General features: G+C 50.8%; 2 protein-coding genes across 19 annotated transcripts in view; one reads left to right on the forward strand and one right to left on the reverse strand.

Moving 5' to 3' along the window:
• Positions 1–107: 107 nt before the first annotated feature.
• CPSF4 (cleavage and polyadenylation specific factor 4) lies at positions 108–20,568 on the forward strand. Of its 10 annotated transcripts, none has more exons than XM_077907902.1 (8): positions 108–362; positions 3,338–3,388; positions 5,001–5,153; positions 7,308–7,403; positions 7,792–7,885; positions 8,986–9,058; positions 10,528–10,698; positions 20,236–20,568. In XM_077907902.1, exons 1-8 carry the CDS (start codon positions 260–262, stop codon positions 20,275–20,277), a joined length of 783 nt encoding a protein of 260 aa, XP_077764028.1. In that variant the 5' UTR covers positions 108–259; the 3' UTR covers positions 20,278–20,568. The 10 variants fall into 10 exon arrangements, with proteins under 10 accessions (XP_077764028.1, XP_077764029.1, XP_077764032.1 ...); XM_077907903.1 differs by having other exon boundaries at positions 20,257–20,568; XM_077907906.1 differs by having other exon boundaries at positions 10,603–10,698.
• ATP5MF (ATP synthase membrane subunit f) overlaps positions 10,281–21,133 on the reverse strand; it is a 57,318-nt gene continuing 46,465 nt past the window's right edge. For 6 of the 9 annotated variants that reach the window (XM_077907929.1, XM_077907927.1, XM_077907926.1 and 3 more), the window contains 3 exons: positions 17,736–17,885; positions 16,267–16,383; positions 10,281–10,900 (listed from right to left, as the gene is read on the reverse strand). In XM_077907929.1, coding sequence (XP_077764055.1) covers positions 10,815–10,900; positions 16,267–16,383; positions 17,736–17,862 — 330 coding nt within the window. In that variant the 5' untranslated portion in view covers positions 17,863–17,885 and the 3' untranslated portion in view covers positions 10,281–10,814. Of the gene's footprint in view, positions 10,901–15,366; positions 15,515–16,266; positions 16,384–17,735; positions 17,886–21,133 lie in introns of those variants that run through there. The other 3 variants (XM_077907922.1, XM_077907924.1, XM_077907923.1) reach the window with 3 other exon arrangements.

Raw genomic sequence — 21,133 nt, forward strand, 5'->3', positions numbered from 1 at the left:
GCTGGCGGCTAGCCTGGCCTGACGGAGCGTCCCGTACTCCCAGCTCTACTGGCCGGGTCTGGACAGGCGAGAGGCCGGCGCGGGTTTCGGCAGCTCCCGGCATCCCTCGGGCGGCGGCGGCGGCGGCGGTGGCGGCGGCGGCGGCGGCGAGGTTGGAAGAGGCGGAGGACCGTGGGCGGCGGGGCCGGTGGCGGGTAGGAGTGTGAGGGCGGCGAGAGATCTGAGGAGTAGTCGGGCCGGTGTGGCCGCCGCCGCCGCCATGCAGGAAATCATCGCCAGCGTGGACCACATCAAGTTCGACTTGGAGATCGCGGTGGAGCAGCAGCTCGGGGCACAGCCGCTGCCCTTCCCCGGGATGGACAGTGAGCGCGGGGCCGGGGCCGCGGGCGAGGGGCACGACCGACTTGGCCCCGGGACCCCTCCCCTCGGTTCAGGCCGCCCTTTCCGTGGGTCCCGGGACCTTTTCTGCATCGGTCCTGGGGACTCCTTCCCCCCTATCCTGGGACCCCCTTCCCCCATTCAGACTCGGGAGCCCCCCTTTCTCCAACCTTTGATCCCCTGGGGCTCTTCTGATACAGTCTTCTGGAGGGCAGGATCGTGTCTGGTTGTTGGAATAAGTCGTGAACGAAAGCGGGTGTTTGAGGTTGGAAATGATTTCCCTGACAAAACTAAAAGAAAGTAATGAGACATTCCCCTTCTCTGACTCCAGTCCCCCCTCCCCCCCCCACACACACACACTTTGAGCACCCTCTCCTTGCTTTCATCAAAACTGGGCGGTTGGAGGAGTCTTGCTGGAGGAAGGACCGACCACCTGTCTCCTCTCTGTAGAAGATTCCCAGTTAGACTCTCAAGCTCCATTCTTCTAGGATGTGCCCTCCTGGCAGCCTATCCCTCACTTTTTCTCTGGACTCCAGTTCTGAGTCATTCATCACACCTGGGCAGCTGCCTGAGTTCCCTTTGTTCTCCACCGTGAAAGGATAGTCTCTAGCTCTTTCACCCCCCCAACTTAGGTGGATATCTAGCACTTTAAAAGACACCGGCAGTTTTCTTCTCTCTTTTCCAGTCACACTTGGAATGTAATGTTAAAGCCTAGAGGTCATTCGGTTCAATCCACAGATGGGGCACCTGGTTCTGGGGAAGGGAATTGCAGAAGACCACTTGGTCCCTGGCGACTTGGTACATGGTGGAACCACGTGAGCTCTACAGTGTTCCTTACTGGTTCAGTCTGTGGTTCCCTGTGCTGTGTCCCATGCCAGAGGCTCATGTTCACCCAGGCCTGTGTCCTGGAAGAGCCTCCTTGCAGCCTCATTCCTCTCAAGTGGCCACACTTATCATGCACGCATGACCTGAGTTGTCTCAGTCATGCCGACACTTCCCTGTGAGATACCACTTATACCCAGGAGACATACCTCTCTGGCAACCCTATGTACACACCACCTCCATCTCTACTATACACATCTTATAAGCAGCTGCTGAAATTCAGATACACACTATTAACTACCCCTGGACACATGTGATCACTTCCTGTTTGTGCATGCTCATCCACTTTATTTATTTGCTAGAGAGAGCTAGTGAGCACAGCCGGGGGAGGGACCAAGGGAGAGGGAGAAATAGGCAACCCACTGAGCAGGGAGCCCAATGCAGGACTCGATCCCAGAACCCTGGGATCATTACTTGACCTAAAGGCAGACGCTTAACTCAGCCACCCAGCCACCCCATGCTCATCTACCTTTGCACATGTGTCCTTTCCCTGTGTTGATGGAACCATCCATGCAGGGCAGCTCCTTCCCTCTCTCCTCTCCAGCCTGGGACCACACATACTTGAGTCTATGAGGGCAGGTGCAGAGGCCCACATACCTGTTCTAAGGAGGGTCAGGGACATGCCTGGCCATGGGTGCTGCCCTGGCTTAGGCCTCAGACTTGGTAGGCACCCTCTGCCCTCTGCCAGTCCATGATCTATTTCAGTGTGTTAAAGCCCTGGGTGGTCACAATCGTTTCTCCTTTGGGCACTTCGTTGCCATCTTAGTTTTGGGAAGAATTGTCAGTTCTCTCCTGAAGACATACTCTTAACTTATCTGCCTGAGACCCACCCCCAGGACTGTAGACTTCTGGCTTCAAGCAATGAAGTAACCTTAACCTCTGAGTGGAGCCCAGGAATACTCTTCTGTGATGCCTTCCTTAATATAAGGCTTTTTCAACTTTTTTTGAAATGCAAATGAATAACTTTTTTTTTTTTTGGCTTCTTAAGCTTTTTGAGATGCAAACCAATGATATCCCCTTGACAGCCTTAAGTCTGTCCTAGCAAAATCTGCCTGCTTCTGAGAATCAAAGGAGTCTCTTACAAGATAGCGAAGAGAAGGATGAAAGTGGCTTTCCAAACTGCTCTTGGTGGGTTTTCAGCAGCTCTAAAATGCCTGCCAATGGAGAAAACTGTTAATGAAGCCAGGAGAGTTTATGCTAGCAGCCATGGTGAGTGAATTCCTGGGCTGATTGCAAAGGCTTGCCCCCTGGAGTCACTGATACCGCACTCTGCCTTTATTCCTTGGCTCACTTCACCCAAACTGGCTGCCTCTGTGGAAGCAGAAGACCGTGAGCCTTTAATTGTGTGTTGGTATTGTACCACCATGAGCTAGATCATGGGCAGGCACATTCTGCCTCTGTTTTCCTTGATGGTCTTCCCACCAGAATAGTGCCTCGGAGGCACCCGCCCCTTCTCTGGAGCTTGTCCCTCCCTCGAGTCCCCATTTGATTGTTTGTGCTTCCTGTGAGCTCACACCCTCCCTCTGTCTCAAGTTAAAGTGCCTGTGAGCCCTCTGGAAAGTCGGAGTCCACACTGGGGGTAATTAACTTCTGTAATCTTTTTTTTTTTTTTTTTAATTTTTATTTATTTATGATAGTCACAGAGAGAGAGAGAGAGGCAGAGACACAGGCAGAGGGAGAAGCAGGCTCCATGCACCGGGAGCCTGATGTGGGATTCGATCCCAGGTCTCCAGGATCACGCCCTGGGCCAAAGGCAGGCGCCAAACCGCTGCGCCACCCAGGGATCCCAACTTCTGTAATCTTGTGCTCCATCCTTCCCCCGCCCACTCCTAACTCCTTGAAAGCATCTTGCTTATAGGAAGCTCTCAGGATGACTGGTCTCTACATACGTGTCTGCAGAGAAGGACTAAAATGAGCAGCTTTTTGTGTGTGTGGTCAGGCTTTGTATTTTTTTTTTTCCAATCTGTTTTCTGTACCCTGAACCCTTCATGGGTCAAAGAAGGGTCCCCTCCTTATGTCTTCAGCTGTCCCCAGTCACACCTCACTTTGTTTGATGCTTCTCCTTTCCTTCCTGCAGAGTCGGGAGCTGCTGTCTGCGAATTCTTTTTGAAAGCTGCCTGTGGCAAAGGTGAGAAACCCCGGGCTCCTCAAAATTCCCCCTGAGGTGCTTTCTGCCACCCTGGCCCCTAGCAGACTTCAGGCCGTCAGGTCTCTGGCTTGCATTACTTTCTGCAGATTAACAGTATCCCTAGATGAAATTACTGTGCTTTGGACAGACTAGGAACATGATGGGGTATTCTTCCTGAAATCTGAATCCCAGGACAGAGCCTCGCTCTGAGTCTGCCTCCTCACCTCACCTCACTTTGCCTGTGGCCCAAAGACAGAAGGCCCAAGCACTGAGGTGTTCGGAAACTTTTTCAAGATCTTGGAGTTAGTGAGTGGCTGAGCCAGTGTCTGAACCCAAGCCTTTCTGATTCTATAGTCTACCCAAGCTCCCTGTCCTCTGTACCCTGTCATCAAAAACCCCTACAGCAGTCTGTCCTGTGGAGCCATGTTCATACCAACCAGACTCCAACAGAGGCTGCTGGAACCAGACTATCCACTAATTGATAAGGAGACAGATTGCTGGGTGAGACCTTACATGCCCTGTATAGGTCTGGGCATTTTTCTTCCTGTAGGTAAATTTATTTGGAAACTAGATTTTAATCAGAAGCTTGAGTAGGGAGCACAAAATTGGAGCAAAGGGATGGTTTTAGTGGATGATTTTGGCAAGTTTGGTTTATGACTCTAGCCTTTCCCAGGGTAACAATAGACCTGCTGGGTAGATCAACCAGGTTGCCCTTGGGCTCTCTGGTTGGAATATCATCTCCCACTGGGCTTCTGGTCTTTTTCCTACATTTGTGCTTATTAATTCTGCCCTTCTGACAGATAGCTGTCCTTATCACAGGGCACTGTGGCTGTCTTCTGTGTTGACAGGTAGCCACTGGCCGTATGTGGCTAGTTAATACATGTGGCCAGTGACCGCCATATTGGATGGCATAGATACAGAACACCAGTGCAAAGTTCTGTAAGAAGGAGCTGGTCTAGGGTCTTTCCTGGTTACAACCTCATTCTGGTTGGGTCTTCCCCAGTAGTCCCACCAGGCCATGAGTTAGAAACATGAGTTTCCAGGAGTATGGCTGTGTCCCATCTGGTGGCCAATTGCTCAGGACCTGCTACAGAAGGCAGACCTCCCTCAGTTTGTGTATGATGCATTTCTCTTTCTTAATTCTTGAATGCTAAATGAGCCCTTATAACTAGAGGTAGAACCCACTTGGAGTCAAAGCTTCTGCTGGTGATCCTCTTTACCTTCTGTTTTGGGGGGCTGTGTTTCCCAAACCCTAGTTTTTCCTTTACTGTCCCTACAATTTTTGCCATGTCTGTGTATCACTAGAACTATAATTAAGAAAGAAGCTCATTTTCCCACTACCTTTAGGCTTGTTAAGGTTCCATTTTACAGTAATATTGGTGAAATCATGATTTGATGTTTTCGTTGGGTTTTCCCAAAACACGCTAAAATAAAGTAAGCACTAAAACCTAAGATGTGTGCTTATGTACTGCCTGAAATTACGTTGCCTTCTGCCAGAGTCAGCCACAACCTTCCAGGACATGTTGCTCTCAGGTACTCGAGGGATGTGTGGGACGAAGGCACCACCCTCCTCACAGCCGCCCCCCCCCCCCCCCCCCATCTTCCTTGGCAGGGGGCATGTGTCCATTCCGCCACATCAGCGGTGAGAAGACCGTTGTGTGCAAACACTGGCTGCGGGGGCTGTGCAAGAAGGGGGACCAGTGTGAGTTCCTACACGAGTACGACATGACCAAGATGCCCGAGTGCTACTTCTACTCCAAGTTTGGTAAGCAGATGCCTGGCTTCAGGAGCCCCGGGGAGGCCTCTGCCAGCCCTGAGACCCAGAGGGGACAAGCAACTGGCTGGGCGCCTGCACTTTCTGCCATCTCCCAGCTGTCCGGCTTCAGAATCTTAGGCCGTGCCCACCAACCTCAGCTGGCCCTCTAGTTTCAGTACTTGGACAAGTTTGGGAGACGACTGAGGGTTACATGGTGGGTGAGCAAGCCAGGCAGCTGGCTGGAGGCCTTGTTTCTGCTCACACTGGCCTTTTCCCCTAAATCAGCTGCTGCTTCCAACGTGGTGACTCCTTACCCCGCTCCAGGCATGTGTTAGTTCCTCCTCTCTGGGAATGTGGTCCCAGGTAGTAGTTTGTAAACAGGGGCTGTTTTCTGGTGGCCAAGAGCACCACTCCTCACCTTGAGATTGCCTTGATCCCTGTGTAGAGAACATGTGCTCTTCACCATCCTAAGTGGACTGCATGGAGAAGCAGGGACGGGCCAGGGCTCGGCAGGGCTGTTACACTCGCTGATGGAACTAGAATACCCTGGCTCTGTGCTGTGGGTGAGGCTGCCCAGCAAGGAGCCCTGTTGATTAGGATGAGGGTGGACTCTAGCCTCAGGACGTCCAGCCCTGTGCAGGGACCCAGCGGGAGACTGGAAGCCTGCTGTACTCTTTGTGGTGGGTAAGGGGTGGGGGTAGTGCTGGGCACACTATACACTTTCAGAGCTGTCATCAGGAGATGTTGATTAGTCCAGCAGCCCAACAGGTGTGGCCTGATGGTTTATTAATGGTAGTTGTGCTTTCTTTGTAGAGGTAGCTTAAGCTGTGAAGTCAAAGTGCAGATGGTCAGAAATAGGACCCAGGCTTCCCGGCCCTGCCCCACCCATACCAGCACTGGAACCAGCACTAGAAGAGGGCGTCCCCTTTTCATGGATGCCGTCTCCCATCTGGAACCAAAGGCGGGAGCCAGCCCTCCTGGACAGACTCTTAAGGGCTCCTCTCAGCCTGGCCCAGGTTCCTTCATTCCTGCTGGGCCTGGCAGCCCCCCAATGCCTCTGGTGCCCCTGCCTGCTCTTTCCCTACAGAGCCTGTCCTGGTGCACATGTACTATCTGCAGCTCCTATCATCCGGGACACAAGTGAGGGTCCTCCTTTGGCACTGGAGGGACGGTAGTAAACAGGACAGGCCCAGTCCTCGTCCCTTGGTGCTTTTGCTCTAGAGGCCCAGGGAAAGAGGCAGCTGACACCAGTGAAACAAAGATGAAAATGACATGTAGGAAGTGCTCTGAAGGAAATAGACAGGGATGGGACCATGTCTGGAGGACCATATTGACCTAGGGTCAGGGAAGGCCTCTCAGGTGAGACGGAGCTAGGATCTGAAGGCTAAGAAGGGGCCACTCATGGTGACCAGCTGGGGTGCCAGTGTGACTGGGGGAGGAGCAGCCTGGGGGAGGGGTGTGCTACACCTCACAGGGACTTGTGTGTCTGGGAAGGAGTTTGCATTTTCTCTGAAAAGCAGTGATCAGATTGGCCTTTCATGTGTAACGTGGATCAGGGAGGGCAAGCATGTGGCACAGCCACCCATCTGGATGGTTCCTGAAGTTGGGTGAAAGATGCTGCTGGCCAGCTACCAGTTGCTCCTGAGAGGAGCTGTCATCACAAAGGCTTTATCACACTCTTGCCATAGGGATCCAGCCTCAAGTTCCCAGGTCTGAAAGATAGAACCCTCAGACCTTTGTCCCATCCCAGCTAGTAGATGTGAAGAGCTGATCAGAGTAGACCAGTCATTTCCTGACTCAGTGGGTGCTTTTGCATATTTGGGTCCCCCACAGTGCCCAGGATACCCCCTTTGCAGAAGTGGTGGAGCCATGAGTTATTTGATGACTGCGCACCCCATGCCCGGCTCTGTGTCGTTGACCTTCAAGGCAGCATGGACATGTGTGAGGGATGCACTGTGTACAAGTCATGTACATGGTTCATGTATAGGTCAGGAGTCTGAGGCTCTGAGAGGAGCCTCACCAGGACTCACCAGGCCAGGAGACACCAGAACTACCTGGCCCTCTGCCACACAGCAAGCCCAGCCTTGAGAAAAGCAGAGGTGGGTCTGAGTCCAGCTCTCCCAGAGCTTCCCCAGATGGGTTCATGTCTGGCTTTCCCTGCAGGGGAGTGCAGCAACAAGGAGTGCCCCTTCCTGCACATCGACCCCGAGTCCAAGATCAAGGACTGCCCTTGGTATGACCGTGGCTTCTGCAAGCATGGTAGGTGTCAGAGTGACTGGGCTCCCAGCAAAAGGCTGGTCCTGTCTTCCTCTGCCCACATGACCTCTCCCTGTCCTACCTGTTCCAGCAAAACCTGGTGTTATGCACCTGGGGCCAGTGAGGCTTTTCTACACCCTCAGCTCACCTGAGCCTCCCAAAGCTCCCGTGTGGACTGCATCCTCACCTATATTTTGCATAAGGAAACTCGCGCTTAGGAGGTCTCATACCCTGCCTGCTAATGAATGGATCCGAGGCAGAGCCAGCATCTAAAGCCCTGCTCTTGCCCTCTGCACCTGGGCAATGGTGTGGCCAGGGCTCTGTTACACAGGGGCATGAAGCCATCCCCTGAAGCGGGGGGTCCGAGCGTCCCGGATGTTTGGCTCCACAGGTCCCCTGTGCAGGCACCGACATACTCGAAGAGTCATCTGTGTGAATTACCTCGTGGGATTCTGCCCGGAGGGGCCCTCGTGTAAATTCATGCAGTGAGTAGCCAGGCCCTGTTGCCCTCCAGACCTTTCCTGGGTCCACCTGGGCTTTGCTGACTGGGTGGTATCACCATGGGGCCCGGGGCAAGGGCCAGTGCTGCTCCCTGAACTCAGAGGTGGCTCTGTCCAGCCTGGCACTTAACCTTTCCTGGATTGCAGATCTGACGAAAGCTGGCCTCCATGCCCCAGAAAAGCTCACATCTTGCATGTCACTTAGGGACCTCTGGTTAAGAACCTGTGCCTAAAAGGAAGCCAACTTCATTATGGGGGCCTCCCCTGTGGAGGCACCAAGTTTGAGTTTCCACGTATGCTAGTTCATGTAATTCTTCATAAGCTTGTGTGAGAGAGAACCTCCCCATCTCACCCAGAAGACTGAGGCTCAGAGCTCAGCCATTGGCCAGGGTCACGTGGTAGTAGGGGTGGCACCTGGTCAAAGGCAGGCCTGTGGCCTCTGCAGTTGGGTTCTCATTGCCCAGCAGGGCTCAGAGCTCCTCTCCTAGGTCTTAGTCCATGTCTGTCACTTTGGGTGGTCATGGAGTTGGACTCCTCCCTGGGGTGGCACCGGGACTGCAGAATACTGTCGTCCTCCTACCTCCGGGCCACTTCCATCCACCCCACTGACACCTGCACAGAAGCACAGTATCCTGATCACTGCCACACAGGGTCCAGCTCCCTACGTGAGAGCCCAGGAGCCTGCAGGTGGCCGGGCAGGTTCCCCAGGGAGTGTGTCTTGTTGGAGGTGGTCTGGCCACCTGAGTTAGACCCTCAGGGAGGGGCATGTGTTGGGAGGAGCTCCCATTTCCGAAGCCCTTGGAAAGTAGCTCTTGTTGCAGGTCCCTAGGTCCTAGCAGCCAGGTGTAAGCAGAGCTGGGTCTGAGCCTGGGCGAATCCATTCTTTTTGCCCCTTTTCTCCAAAGCTCCAGGGGCTGAGCTCAGAGCCAGCAGCTACCCCATATTCAGGCTTGTTGCTCTGTGCTTGGGCACAGGCTGCCTGTGAGCTCCGGGCCAGGATTTGAGAACACAGCCTGGCCGGGCCCCTCTCTCATCCCCTCTTCTCCTCCCCTTGTTCTCATACCCTCTGGCTGCGGGGTGACCAGCCCTCGATTTGAACTGCCAATGGGAACCACCGAGCAGCCCCCACTGCCACAGCAGACGCAACCTGCAACAAAGGTACCGTGCCCCGGCCCCTCCCCAGCAGTGGCTGTCCCGGTATGCAGGCGGCTACAGACCCAACTGGCGATGTGGGAGAGGGTGGAGGGGACAGGAGGGGAGTCTCCCTGAGTTCCAGCAGATTTGGGAGCAGAGCAGTTGGTCTCTCCCTCTAGAGGTGGAGGGCTGCCTGCTAGAGCTGAATGCCCACTTGGCTTCTCTTCCCTCTGCGTGGCAAGTGGCTCAGTGGCACCCCCTCGGGAGCCAGAGTGGAGGGCAGCATGAGCACCAGGGGTCAGCTGCTCTTGCTCCCTTTATAAACAAGGAAACAGTCCTGAGGCCACAGCTGGGCAGGAGCAGCCCTGGAGCAGAACTGAAGCTGACCGGCTCTCCTGCCTGTGCTGTTGGTGCCCCATGTGGAGGGTCCTGGCAGGAAGGGAGGGCTGGGAACAGGGCTGAAAAACCAGCTGGCTCCACCTCCCTAGACAAAGGGGTCCCACAACCCAGCAGTAGGCTAATTCTCTCAAGCATGACAGCGAGAGATGCCACAGACAAGTGGGAATCTGTAGCAGTGCACACCTCTCCCCCACCCGAACCAGGGGCACCCTGAATTTGTTTATGGGAGTGGAGGGTTGGGGGCCCAGAAGAAAGGGTGGCCAGGTGTGTTAGGCAGGGTCTCAACAGGCCAAGTAAACCCACCTACTGATCTTAAATCCTTACCTCTTACTTGTTGGACTCTGAGCCCATTGCCAAAGCCCCGTCCGTCCTTCGGGGCTACGGGCTAAGGTAGGAGGGCCTGTGGTGGCCAGACATCTGGCAGTGACCCCCACCCTCAGGAGGCTGTGGGATAACTCATAGGACTCATCACAAAGCGGGGAGTTCCTGGGTGCAGGTATGACCATAACGACCTGGGGGTGTCTAGCTTGGTGCTCCTGTATTTATTTACCGGAGGCCAGAGCCAGGAGCCCTCGTGGTTGAGAGGTGGCCTAGCCGTCCAGTCCCGACGCCAGGAGCCCCCACCCCCCTGGCTCACAGGACTCCCTAGCAGAAGGCTCTCTCAGCCCCTAGACCGCAGGTCAGCATGTCAGCCTCCAACTGTTTTTCTGTGACTGTTGCTCGCCGTGTAGGCTGCTAAACATCTGGCTGAACCAAGCGTTCATCCTGACCTGAAGCTAGAACCTCAGAAACAAAAGTAAGGCCTGCTCATGCCCTTGCCCTGCTGCCCCAGAGACCTCCTCGTCTCTTTGGTGTTTTGTTTTCTACTTTTATTTTTCGTTTTTGTGTGTCTGCATGGTGTTTTTCGGGCAGCGGCTCCTGCCATCATCACCAGATATTTGTTTTCCACCTGCTCTCCTGAGCAGGGCCATTGCAGAAGCCCTTCTTCCTGCTGGTCATGCGGGATCAGTCCCGCAGTCTTTTTTCCTGTCCCCATTGGTAGTCTGCGTGCACGTGTTTTCCACAGTAAAACCGTGTTGTGTAACTCTTTCCAGCAAAGTAACAATCCGCCATTACAAAGGTCGTCCTCCTTGATCCAGTTAACGAGTCAGAACTCTTCTCCCAATCAGCAGAGAGCCCCGCAGGTCATCGGGGTCATGCAGAGTCAAAACAGCAGCGCGGGCAACCGGGGACCGCGGCCGCTGGAGCAGGTCACCTGTTATAAGGTGAGTCCCAGGGCTGGGGGGCTGGTATGGCCTTCACAGTCAGGATTCATTCCCTCGATCTGCAGGTAGTTAATTTTGAAAGATGAAAACATCTTTGTCTCTGTTGACCGTCAGAGTCAAAGTGGGCTACTCTGGTGGGCTAGAGACCATCCTGCTTCCTTCCATCCATGACACGCCAAGGCCAAGTGAACCATCACACATGCTGTTGAATGAAAGGATGGAGCTTGTGGGAAAAGGAGGGAAATCTTTCAGGGGCTAGTGATAAGGTATAAGCATAAAGCCAGGAGAAGGGAGTAAGCTCTGAAGTCTCAGGATGGCCTCACATCCTGCAAGAGCATACCCAAGGGAAAGGCACAAAGCTTTAAGCCCATGTAAGAAGAAAACAAAGAATTCACCCCACCCCCAGCACGCGCACACATACACACACTCCTTTATCTCAGGGAAAGGTAAGCTCTTTAAAAACCTACTAGAAAACTTGTCTCATTCTTGGCTTTGGATGGAAATTGGGGAGATAAGTGCCTTGAGAATTTTCAGTCACCAGGGGACCCTTGTATTCAATCCTCAGTGAAGGAGGGCTGGAAAGCTATAAACTGGGTTTTCCAATCTGAAACAGACTCAGATGTGGGCTCCTGGTGCCTGGCTCTACAAGGAATTTATTCTCAAGCCGACCACATATAATTCCTACAGCCAGAGTGTTGAATGTGTTCGTAATTAAAAATCACAAAATCTAGAAGGAAACCGCCACCACCGAGGGAAATCCGCAGAAACAACTGATAACTAGACCACAAAACCCCTCAGGTTTGGGGATTATTAGACAAAATACAAAGTTAGTACATGCTTTTTGTAAAACCACTGAGATGACATAGAAATGTTTTGGGTACAGAGTGTTATCCCTATTCCCACCTTTCCTAAAACAGCCACTTGATTCCGTGGGCTGTGTTGTCATGATTTTTGGTTTTGGTGCTCTTTCACACCCCACAGGGGACCCCACATGGAGAACTGTGTGCCAAGCTTTTAGTCACACAAGCACTAGGAAAGTACATTTTAATATAAATAGGGCCCTGGTATGTATAACATTCTGTAGTCTTTTTTTTTTTTTTTTTCTTCTCGATAATATGTTGTGGATCATTCTATGTAAACCTAATCTGTTTCAGTGGGTGCATAACAGAATTGCAATTTACTTTACCAGTTCTCTGTTGGTAGCAATTTAATTTTTGTTGCTAAAAACATTACTGAATCTGACACTTAGACATCTGTGAGCTCTTGCCTGAGAGCAGCAGCATCCGTGCCTCCCAAGTAGAAGGTCCGAGCCAGGAAGCGTATGCTTAGCTTAAATTGTTCCTAGAACTTTCCCTCAGGAAAAGCTGAGCCACTTCCTGCAGCCATCACACTCAGCCCCTGCTCTGTGCCAGCCCCACTGAAACGAAGGGTGCTAGCGCTCTTTCCCAGGAGGGGTTTTGTGTTTTGCGGGGAGGAGACAGCAGGTGCCCCAAACTGCTAAAGTTAAAAGCGCACTTGGATTCAGGGAAGGCTGAGCCTGAGCCCTACCGGGTGGGGAAAGTACAGAAAGGAGGGTATGCCTCCGACCAGTCCCCTCTCAAGTAAGAGAAACCGTATGTGTTTTGAGGCAGCGTAGCTGGCATCTTCACCTCCTGCCCCCTGCACTCTTCAGCAAGGCCTCCAAAGCAAGCTCTCCTGAATCCTAAACTTAGGTGAAGCCAGAACCTAACAACCCCCTTGTCACCACAGCAGCCTCCTAGTTGACATTAAAGGCACCTTGTGGGAATCCCAGGTTCTCCAGGATCAGCTGTGGAGGCCAAAGGCCATGCCAGGTGTTCTGAGCAGGGGCCCGGTTAGTCCTTCCCTCTGCTTATCAGTCCAAGGGCCAGCTAGCAGCTGTACAGGCCACTCATCCGCACAGTTACACCTACACATCAGACAGACGGGAGAACATAGGGCCCTTGGGGTCCAGAAATAGAGCAGGCAAGAGATGGGGCCATGACCGGGTAGAGCCTGGCATTCCAGGCTGAGGAAGCCAGGACTGGGAGGGCCCTGAGTGGGTGTCCCCACCTGTCCTCCTGACCCCCTGCTTAGTGCTCGAGGCTGCTGTTCAACCTTTTAACTAGCTTCTGTTTTTTGAGTAGTATGAATGAACAAAGAGAAACCAAGGAAGGGCCTGGGGAATCAGAGCTGGGATGAGGCTGAGTCAGTGCTGGATTTCTGAAGTGATGCTCTGGGGCTGTTCACCCACATCTAACCATTGTCCCATGTCTCTGATCCTATAACCAAAACCTGTCCCCTGGGGTAGCTTAGGAAAACATGGAAGAGCCAGGAGGGAAAACTGTGGGTGCAGCCCACCCTTTGTGTCCACGGCAATGGTCCCCGAGGTGGGGGGAGGAGCCTGGTGGCTTCTCTGGAGTTGTTGCCTCCTGTCTCCAGAACAGTGCCTCAGAAAGGTAAGTGGCTGGCCAGCCATACAGAGGGGCCTATACCATAGGATTCTTGTCCTGCCACCTGCCACAAGAGACCTTCTGTGGACAGGCCCGTGTGGATGTTGGCCCAGCGCCTGCTGTGCGCTCTCAGATCATTCTTGGGCTCTGTAGCCTCTTCCATCTGCTGAGCTGCTGGAGTTTCTGGGCCACTGTACCTTTGGAGCTCCTTTTTCTTTGTGTTTGAAAGTCTGTACCACTGAGAATTCCAGAGTCCAATCCTTAACCTGGTATTTGGTGGGTGCTACCTTACTTGAAAACTGTATTTAAAAACGGTGGGTGTTTTTGTTTTTGTTTTTTGTTTTTGTCTCCTCCCTCCCTTCCTGCTGTTCCCAGTGTGGTGAGAAAGGACACTACGCCAACAGATGCACCAAAGGGCACTTGGCCTTTCTCAGTGGACAGTGACAGCAGCTGGAGCCAGCTCAGAGCAGCCCAGAGGGCCCCCCCTGTTGGGAACCAGTCTGGGCCCTCCTTGGGAGCATGCGTTGAACTGTTTCACACCAGTGTTGGTGCAACTCTGGCTGGGGCTGGCAGGCAGGCACGCTGGGGTTATTCTGAGGGGCTATGTCTGTCAGCTTCCCTATCATTTTGCTGTAATCTTTTAAAAAGGGGATAAGTGCTCTACTTTGGTCCTTCCAAGTCGGCATCATGTTTGTCTACCATCCACACCTCCTGTCCGGATCTCTCAGCACACAGCCCTCTGGGGAGGGGAGGAGGTTGTGGCCAGGGGCTTGTGCTAAGCAGTCTGTATGGAAGGCAGCCCCTCCCCTCAAGGCCTCGTCATTAAACACCACTTCTCGGTGACCCCAGGGCTGATGGATCATTTACAGCTTCGGCCAGGTCATGACTGCTTCCTCCGTGTCCTGCTGAGTTCAGAAGCTGTACCTATCGATGTGATTTGAACGAGGCAGCCCTTTGGGCAAACTTAAGTGCACTTGTTGCCTCAAGCCAGTCCTGCTCCCAGGTGGCAGTGGTTGAGAGGAATAGCACACTGCTCTCCAGTGTGAGCGTCTTTTTCCTCTGGGCTGATTGCCTTGGAGCGCCTACTTGACAACGGTATCTCTCAAGGTATATGTTTAGCTGGAGCTGCCAACCACCCATTGAATAGGGGACGCAGTCCATGTGTGCACCTACCTCCTGCCCCACCAAGTGTCTGTACAGTCACTCACCCTTGGCCTCCGGAGACCACCCTGCCCCTGAACCTGGAAATGTGAAACCATCACCTGCAACCTGCTGGGCAAGTGGGCCTCTCCAAGTCCCGTTACAAGAACACTTTTTATGAGGTTGATTAAAGCATGTTTTCTAAGCTGCGTCTCATTACTTCAGGGACCCTGTGCCAAGGAGAGGACTCCTGCTGTTTGCCACACTATGTGCCTGGCACGAAGCTTTCATATTGGTGCTTGCTTGTCCCCTCTTGACAGGTGAATATCTCAGAGGGAAGGGATGTTGCCAGGGAAGGAGGGGCCTCTGTACTGGCAACTAGTAAAGTCTGGAAGCTTGGCCTTTGTTTGGAACAGCCACATGGCAGGTCTCCTCACTTCATCTGAGATGTTGGATAATACCTTATTCAAGTTTGGATCTCCTAGGAGATAATTAGCCACAGTACCTCACCCTGTATACTCCATGCAGCGTACGTGCTTACCGTATACCCCTCAAGAAACCAGTTCTGGCCTTCATGTTGCTTTACTAGAAGACCTCTGATGAAGGGTTAAGGATGAGGGTGCCTGTTACCCAGGGCAGTTGTGAGCTCCTGTCAGGACCTGTGTTTTCCCTTGCTCCCCTGAATCCTCCCTTGGAACTTCCTACAGGTGAAGCTTTCTTTCCAGGAGGGCCTACACTACTGCTGCCTGTGTATGCAGAAAGAGGGGAAGGGAAGGCATTCATAAGCACTCAGGGTATCAGTTTTGATGTGAAAGCATCAGCTGACAAAAACTCACAAGTGCTTAGAATACTCAAGGTGCAAAGAGCAGGGAAACCCCTCCAGACACTTAACAGGTATAACTAGATGGCACCCCACCTCCAGTGAGCTGGGACAGGGTCCTGAAGCTGTGTGGGCAGCCACTGGTTCAAAGCCCTGGGCCATCAACAAGAATCACCCTTTGGAAACTGTAGCGCCATCTCACTGCTGACGTAGAAGGAACTCCAAGAGGGCAGGGAAATGGCTATACCAGGGAAGCAGTTGAGTACCAGTCAACTTTTATTGGATATTAATCGTGAATTAAGCAATGGAAGGATTCAAGGATGCCAGGCAAAAGTCATGGTCAGGAATGCCAAATGTGCTTCCACACTGGGCCCTCTTCAGTGGTACTTGCGTAGCCGTTCATGTTCTGAAGTTAGAAAGGCAATATGTTAAGTTTCTTAAAAGGTGTAGTGAGAGTACAAGAAAAGAGGGCAGCCATGGCCCAGGGCGGGGGGTGGAGGAGGTAAGGGACCTGGCAGGCTAAAAACCACATAAGGCCATCGTGAGAACTCCTTTCAGGAGATAACCCAGAACTGGCCTGCCAGCATCTCTGCAGAATCAGTAGATGTGGAGGTATAAAGGCGTCTCAGGAGCTACTCTGCCACCTAGCCAGCCTCTTCCTTCCCAGAAAGAACATGCACTCAAAGTCCCCAAGAGGCTGGCCTTCAGACTGGTGGGAACTGGACATGGTCAGAAACAGTCTGGGAAAAGCCAATGGCCGTGGATGCTGTGCCACCATCTCCCACCACACAAGTTCCTCTCTGGCCTGAGACCCAGGACAAGCTACCCTTTTGCAGAGCACCACAAAGACCAGATTGTACTCTCTTTGCACTGGCTGCTGGAAAGATGAAGCCAAAATTTTCCACCAACCCTCAGCAGAGCCTACAGTACCTTACAGAATGCTTCCTAACCATCACCTTTATCCTGGCTTCACGTTATATTTTGTTTTCTCTTTGCCACAGTTTTCTCGCTTAAAATAGCATCCTGAATACTATATTCTGACAAGTCCCTCCCAATTTTTAGCCATCAGTAAAATGATGGACATATAAACGTGACAGTGAACCAGTACCACCCTGCTATGAGAAACCCCAGATGGCAGGTGACCGGAGAGATACTCACTGAGCTCCTTGTAAGAACGACAGTAGTTGAAAAGCACATAAGCAGCCAGCACCATAGAAATCCCAGCAACGCCCCCTTTCTTCACATTGATATACTTGTTGTAATACCGGTAGTAACCTACAAACAGGAGAGGAGACTTTGCCGTGAATGCTTCACACAGTGCAAAGTCTGGCTTAAATTCAGGGGCCCAGTCCTGCTCTGGCTCTTGAAGCAGCTCATCCTAAATTCACTGGCTGATGAAGAAAAGCACAAATGCCCCATGGGTCTTGCCGTGGGAGCCCAGGACAAGCCCCAGCAAGGCCCACCTTGATTCTGCCCCTATGCTTTGGCCTTCACTTTAATAGAACTGGCTCAGCCTGTTAGACTTTGATCCTACCTCACTCTCCCCTCCAGCTCTAGGGATCCCCTTACCCTGATTCTGACCAAAAACCCAACCCCAACTAAGGCCCACTTAGCTATGGCCAGCTGGGTCTGCCTGTGAGGGAAGAAGGCTTTGTGCAATCATCTCTTTGCTGGGTACCCCAACAGTGAGGAAATAATTTCTGCCCTCTTTGGGCCTTGGCTTGGTTGACAAAAAAGAATGAAATGATTCTAGAAGGCCCTAGTTTACAACAGTGAGGGAAGCTGTGAAGGAGCAATATAGGGAGCTGTGGGCATGAACAGGCCACTTTCATCTATGCGGAGTAGTCAGGGACTATTGTCACTAAGAAACATGTCAGAGTATTCTAATCCTAGCTAAGGAAAGGCCCAGGGCAGAAGGAAAACATGGCACACAAGACAGTTACAGTGTAGCCAGAACTGGAAAAAAAAAACAGGAGGCCATAGAGGAGGCCGGAGACTACACAGGGCCCCGTGCATTGCTGTGGGTCTCTGATTCCTGGGAGGAGAACAGAGGTGCTATGGGACTGATGTGATTGTGCACAGTCCTGAAGGAGAGATCATCTCTATCGTCCATCCTGGAAGTTTTGCCTGGCAGGGGGATGAGCATTATATCACAGACCGACATTCGCTATACTTCAAACGCACTTTCTTCTTTAAAAAGTCTTACGAGGGATGCCTAGGTGGCACAGCGGTTGAGTGTCTGCCCAGGGTGTGATCCTGGAATCCTGGGATCAAATCCCCACATTGGGGTCCCTGCATGGAGCCTGCTTCTCTCTGCCTATGTCTCTGCCTCTCTCTCTCTCTCATGAAAAAATAAATAAAATCTTAAAAAAAAAAAAAAAAGAAGTCTTATGATGTAAAAATGCTCATAGATGTTTAAGACAAAGGCAATGGTACCCATTTCAAGCAACAGAAAACATGGTCTTGGCTGAACTATCTTAAAGCCAGTCTTTGGTAGGACCAATCACCCATCAAACACGGAGATTCAGGGGTAACAATCTGTCCCTGTCTTTCTCTACATAATTTATTGGTCTGAAATGAAGCCTTTACTGTTCAAATTAATTCAGAGCAAAGAGAGACCTGAATACCCAAGCATTTGCTTTGGTTGACATAAGCCTGTAGACTCTGACCTCTTTGAAAAGCTCCAGCAATGCCCTTAGGGGTGAAATCCCGCATCAGTATCCAGCCTGGCAGCTCTCCTAGTTTCACCTCCATAAGCTTCTTTTCCTTCACTGGTACTGAAAAGGAAGAGCAGAAAACACGCTGAAAAACCTCCAGTAAGACAAATAGCATCCGTTTGTGTCACTTACTTCAACCATTCAATAAAGTCACCACAAAAAGGCTGCACACAAGTAATATTATGAATAAATATATCACACCAAATTTATTTTTTCAAGCCAGAGTGTATAGAAAGCAACAGCTTTATGAACGAACAAGATTTGAGTAACAGCTTACTGGAAGTAATTGTAAAAACTGAACCTAACGGCCATGTGGAATTAAGTATCAAGCGGAGGACAGAATAATTATTGCAAAACTACTATTTACTTGTATTAGCAGGTAGCTGATGCCTTTATTTTATGAGTGGGGAAGACTGACTCAGAGAAGTTGGGCAACTTGGCCAAGGTCACACAGCATGCGGGCAGGAGGCAGGGCTCAACCTGAGGTCTGGCTCCCATGCTCCTGAAGAGAATCTGATGTCTACCTCAAGTATCCTACCTGGACCGCAAATGTTAAATGACTTAATATAAACCACTCCAAATGATCCAATGGGCCGCAGCTAATCTTCCAATGAGAGTCTGGGGACAGGGACGCCTGGGTGGCTCAGTGGTTGAGTGTTTGCCTTCGGCTCAGGGCATGATCTCGGAGTTCTGGGAATAAGTCCCACATCGGGCTCCCTGTGAGGAGCCTGCTTCTCCCTCTGCCTAGGTCTCTGCCTTCTGTGTCTTTCATGAATAAATGAAATAATCTTAAAAAAAAAAAAAAAAGAGAGAGTTTGGGGATAGAACAAGAAGGGCTCCAGGTGAGGAGAGGTCAGGAGATCTATGGGATTCCGTTCAGTGGTGGACTCTTGAACCTGGTCCTTACAGAGCCTTAGTCTTTAATTGGATCCCCAAAATGGAGAAGAAACCTTTGAGTAAATTTGGTCTGGCTCCTTCTGTGGTTAGTAATCTTTATGAAGGGACAGTGGTCTTTGGCTCCTTGCCCTGAAGAGAATACCTGCTCAGCAGCTCTTTAAAGTTGATCTCTATGGGGAGGATGAGAAAGGAGACAATTCTCTCCTTATGAGCATCTGAACATTCACCGTTCTACCCTGCTCTGGTCCTCCCCAGTCCCCTTCCTATTTTACGCTTAAGCCAAGATGATTACAATATAGCCTCAACTGGGAGCCCTTCTTGACTCAATGGCAGCTTCTAATCTGCTACAGGTCATTTGGAGAACCAGACACTTGGCCCAGCTGGACACTATCAAGTGTCTGTCAAATGAAGGCTTAATACATAGCCTGAGCGTTATGGTTTAGACTGCTTGTCCCAAACAAACTGGTCCAAACCTTCCATCTAAACTCATCCAACAAATATGGAGCACTTACTTTATGTCAAGCACATGCTAGCACTGTGGATACGGCACTGGCTACAGACGAAAGCCTGGCTCTTAGAAACCGACATCCTATCACCAGACAATGATCTCATGCACTCATCTCACCAGGCTCCGTACTGCCGCCAGACCCCTTTCTGTTGCTTCACCTGAGGGCCTTCATGTGTGCTGCGCTCTTGGATCATCACACGGCCAGCTCAACTTAAATGTTATTCCCTAAAAGGCCTCCTTCCCTGCCCACCTTATTTCAAGGACTAGCACTACCTTCCCATATAACCTCTGAGCTCCAATTTGTCTGTAAAATGGCTTATTCCAAGAACTGAATGAGAATCTATATAAAACCATTTCAAACCTTACTCAGAACTGTAAATTGTTAATATTATTATTGTTGAAATATCAGTAAGGTCTGTGTGAAACAAGACAGAGGCAAAGAAAGAAATGGCATACAAACCAAACTTTAGAACATTTTAAGCATACAAGACTTCAGGGATGAATCGCACCCTTTAGTTCTTTTACAAACAGTAAACTGGGGATCCCTGGGTGGCGCAGCGGTTTGGCGCCTGCCTTTGGCCCAGGGCGCGATCCTGGAGACCCGGGATTGAATCCCACGTCGGGCTCCCAGTGCATGGAGCCTGCTTCTCCCTCTGCCTATGTCTCTGCCTCTCTCTCTGTGACTATCATAAATAAATAAAAATTTTAAAAATAATAATAATAAAAAATAAAAAAAATAAAGCTAGCACATTTACTATATTAAAAAAAAACAAAAAACAAAAAAAAAAACAGTAAACTGTGATGTGATTAGTTTGGTAATATTTTTGAACATGAAACAGTCTAAAATGAATTTTGGGATATGTCCCAAATCTCTGTCAGAGAGTTTAGGGTCAATGGTAGTAACACCAAACAATAAAGTCATTCGAGAAAGACCTGTACTTTTCTCTGTCACCCCATCCATTCTGTTCCTAGAAAAGTTTAACAAGTACACATTTTTCATGCCAGTTTTGTCTTCACTTGGCTCAGGAGCCCTCACTCCAAGAATGACTGTACCACATCTCTTCTTGAATAAGAATGTAGTCAACACCTCTGCTACACCTCTGCTACAGTCCCAAAGCCTTCTTGCATGCAGTGAGGAGTGTGAACGCATCATTCTAAAACCAACTGGCTTTAAATATGGCCACATGGGGGGGCAGCGAGTGAGTGACGAATATATAAATGGAACTAGAATGGCAGACGTTGCTAACTGTTGACACTGGGTCATGAGTACTAAGTGTTCATTACACTATTGTTTCCTTTGTCTTTGAAATCTTTGAATAATAAAAAAGTTTAAAAGTGCTTTTAATCATAGGATTGTGTTGGGGGAGAGGTGCAAAAGAAACACAGTATCTTAAGTCAAAGTATTTTTCACTGGTAAAAGGTAACTGAAAACAAAACAAAATTGGGTCACTTCTGAGCCCACAAACTACGAAAACATACTCTGCATCCTCATGACCACATTCAGAGGCTGGCACGGTGCCCTGGCACATCACGGGAGAAAACAGCCAACAATTTAAAATTCATTTTTCCATATATTTATACACATAAAGAGGGTTTCCTTTTTTTTTTTTTTAAGATTTTATTTATTTATTCATGAGAGACACATAGAGAGAAAGGCATAGACACAGGCAGAGGGAGAAGCAGGCTCCATGCAGGGAGCCCAACGTGGGATTCGATCCCGGGTCTCCAGGATTGCGCCCTGGGCCAAAGGCAGGCGCCAAACCCCTGCGCCACCCAGGGATCCCTTTTTTTTTTTTAACCATTCTCAGCTCACAGGCCAAAAACAGACCACAGGAAATCTACCCCACGGGCCAGTTTGCTTACCCAATCTCATCTGCTGCTAATTCATATTCCCATCACTTTA

The sequence above is a fragment of the Canis aureus genome, chromosome 8 (assembly GCF_053574225.1).
Source record: "Canis aureus isolate CA01 chromosome 8, VMU_Caureus_v.1.0, whole genome shotgun sequence".
In the NCBI taxonomy this organism is placed as follows: domain Eukaryota; kingdom Metazoa; phylum Chordata; class Mammalia; order Carnivora; family Canidae; genus Canis; species Canis aureus.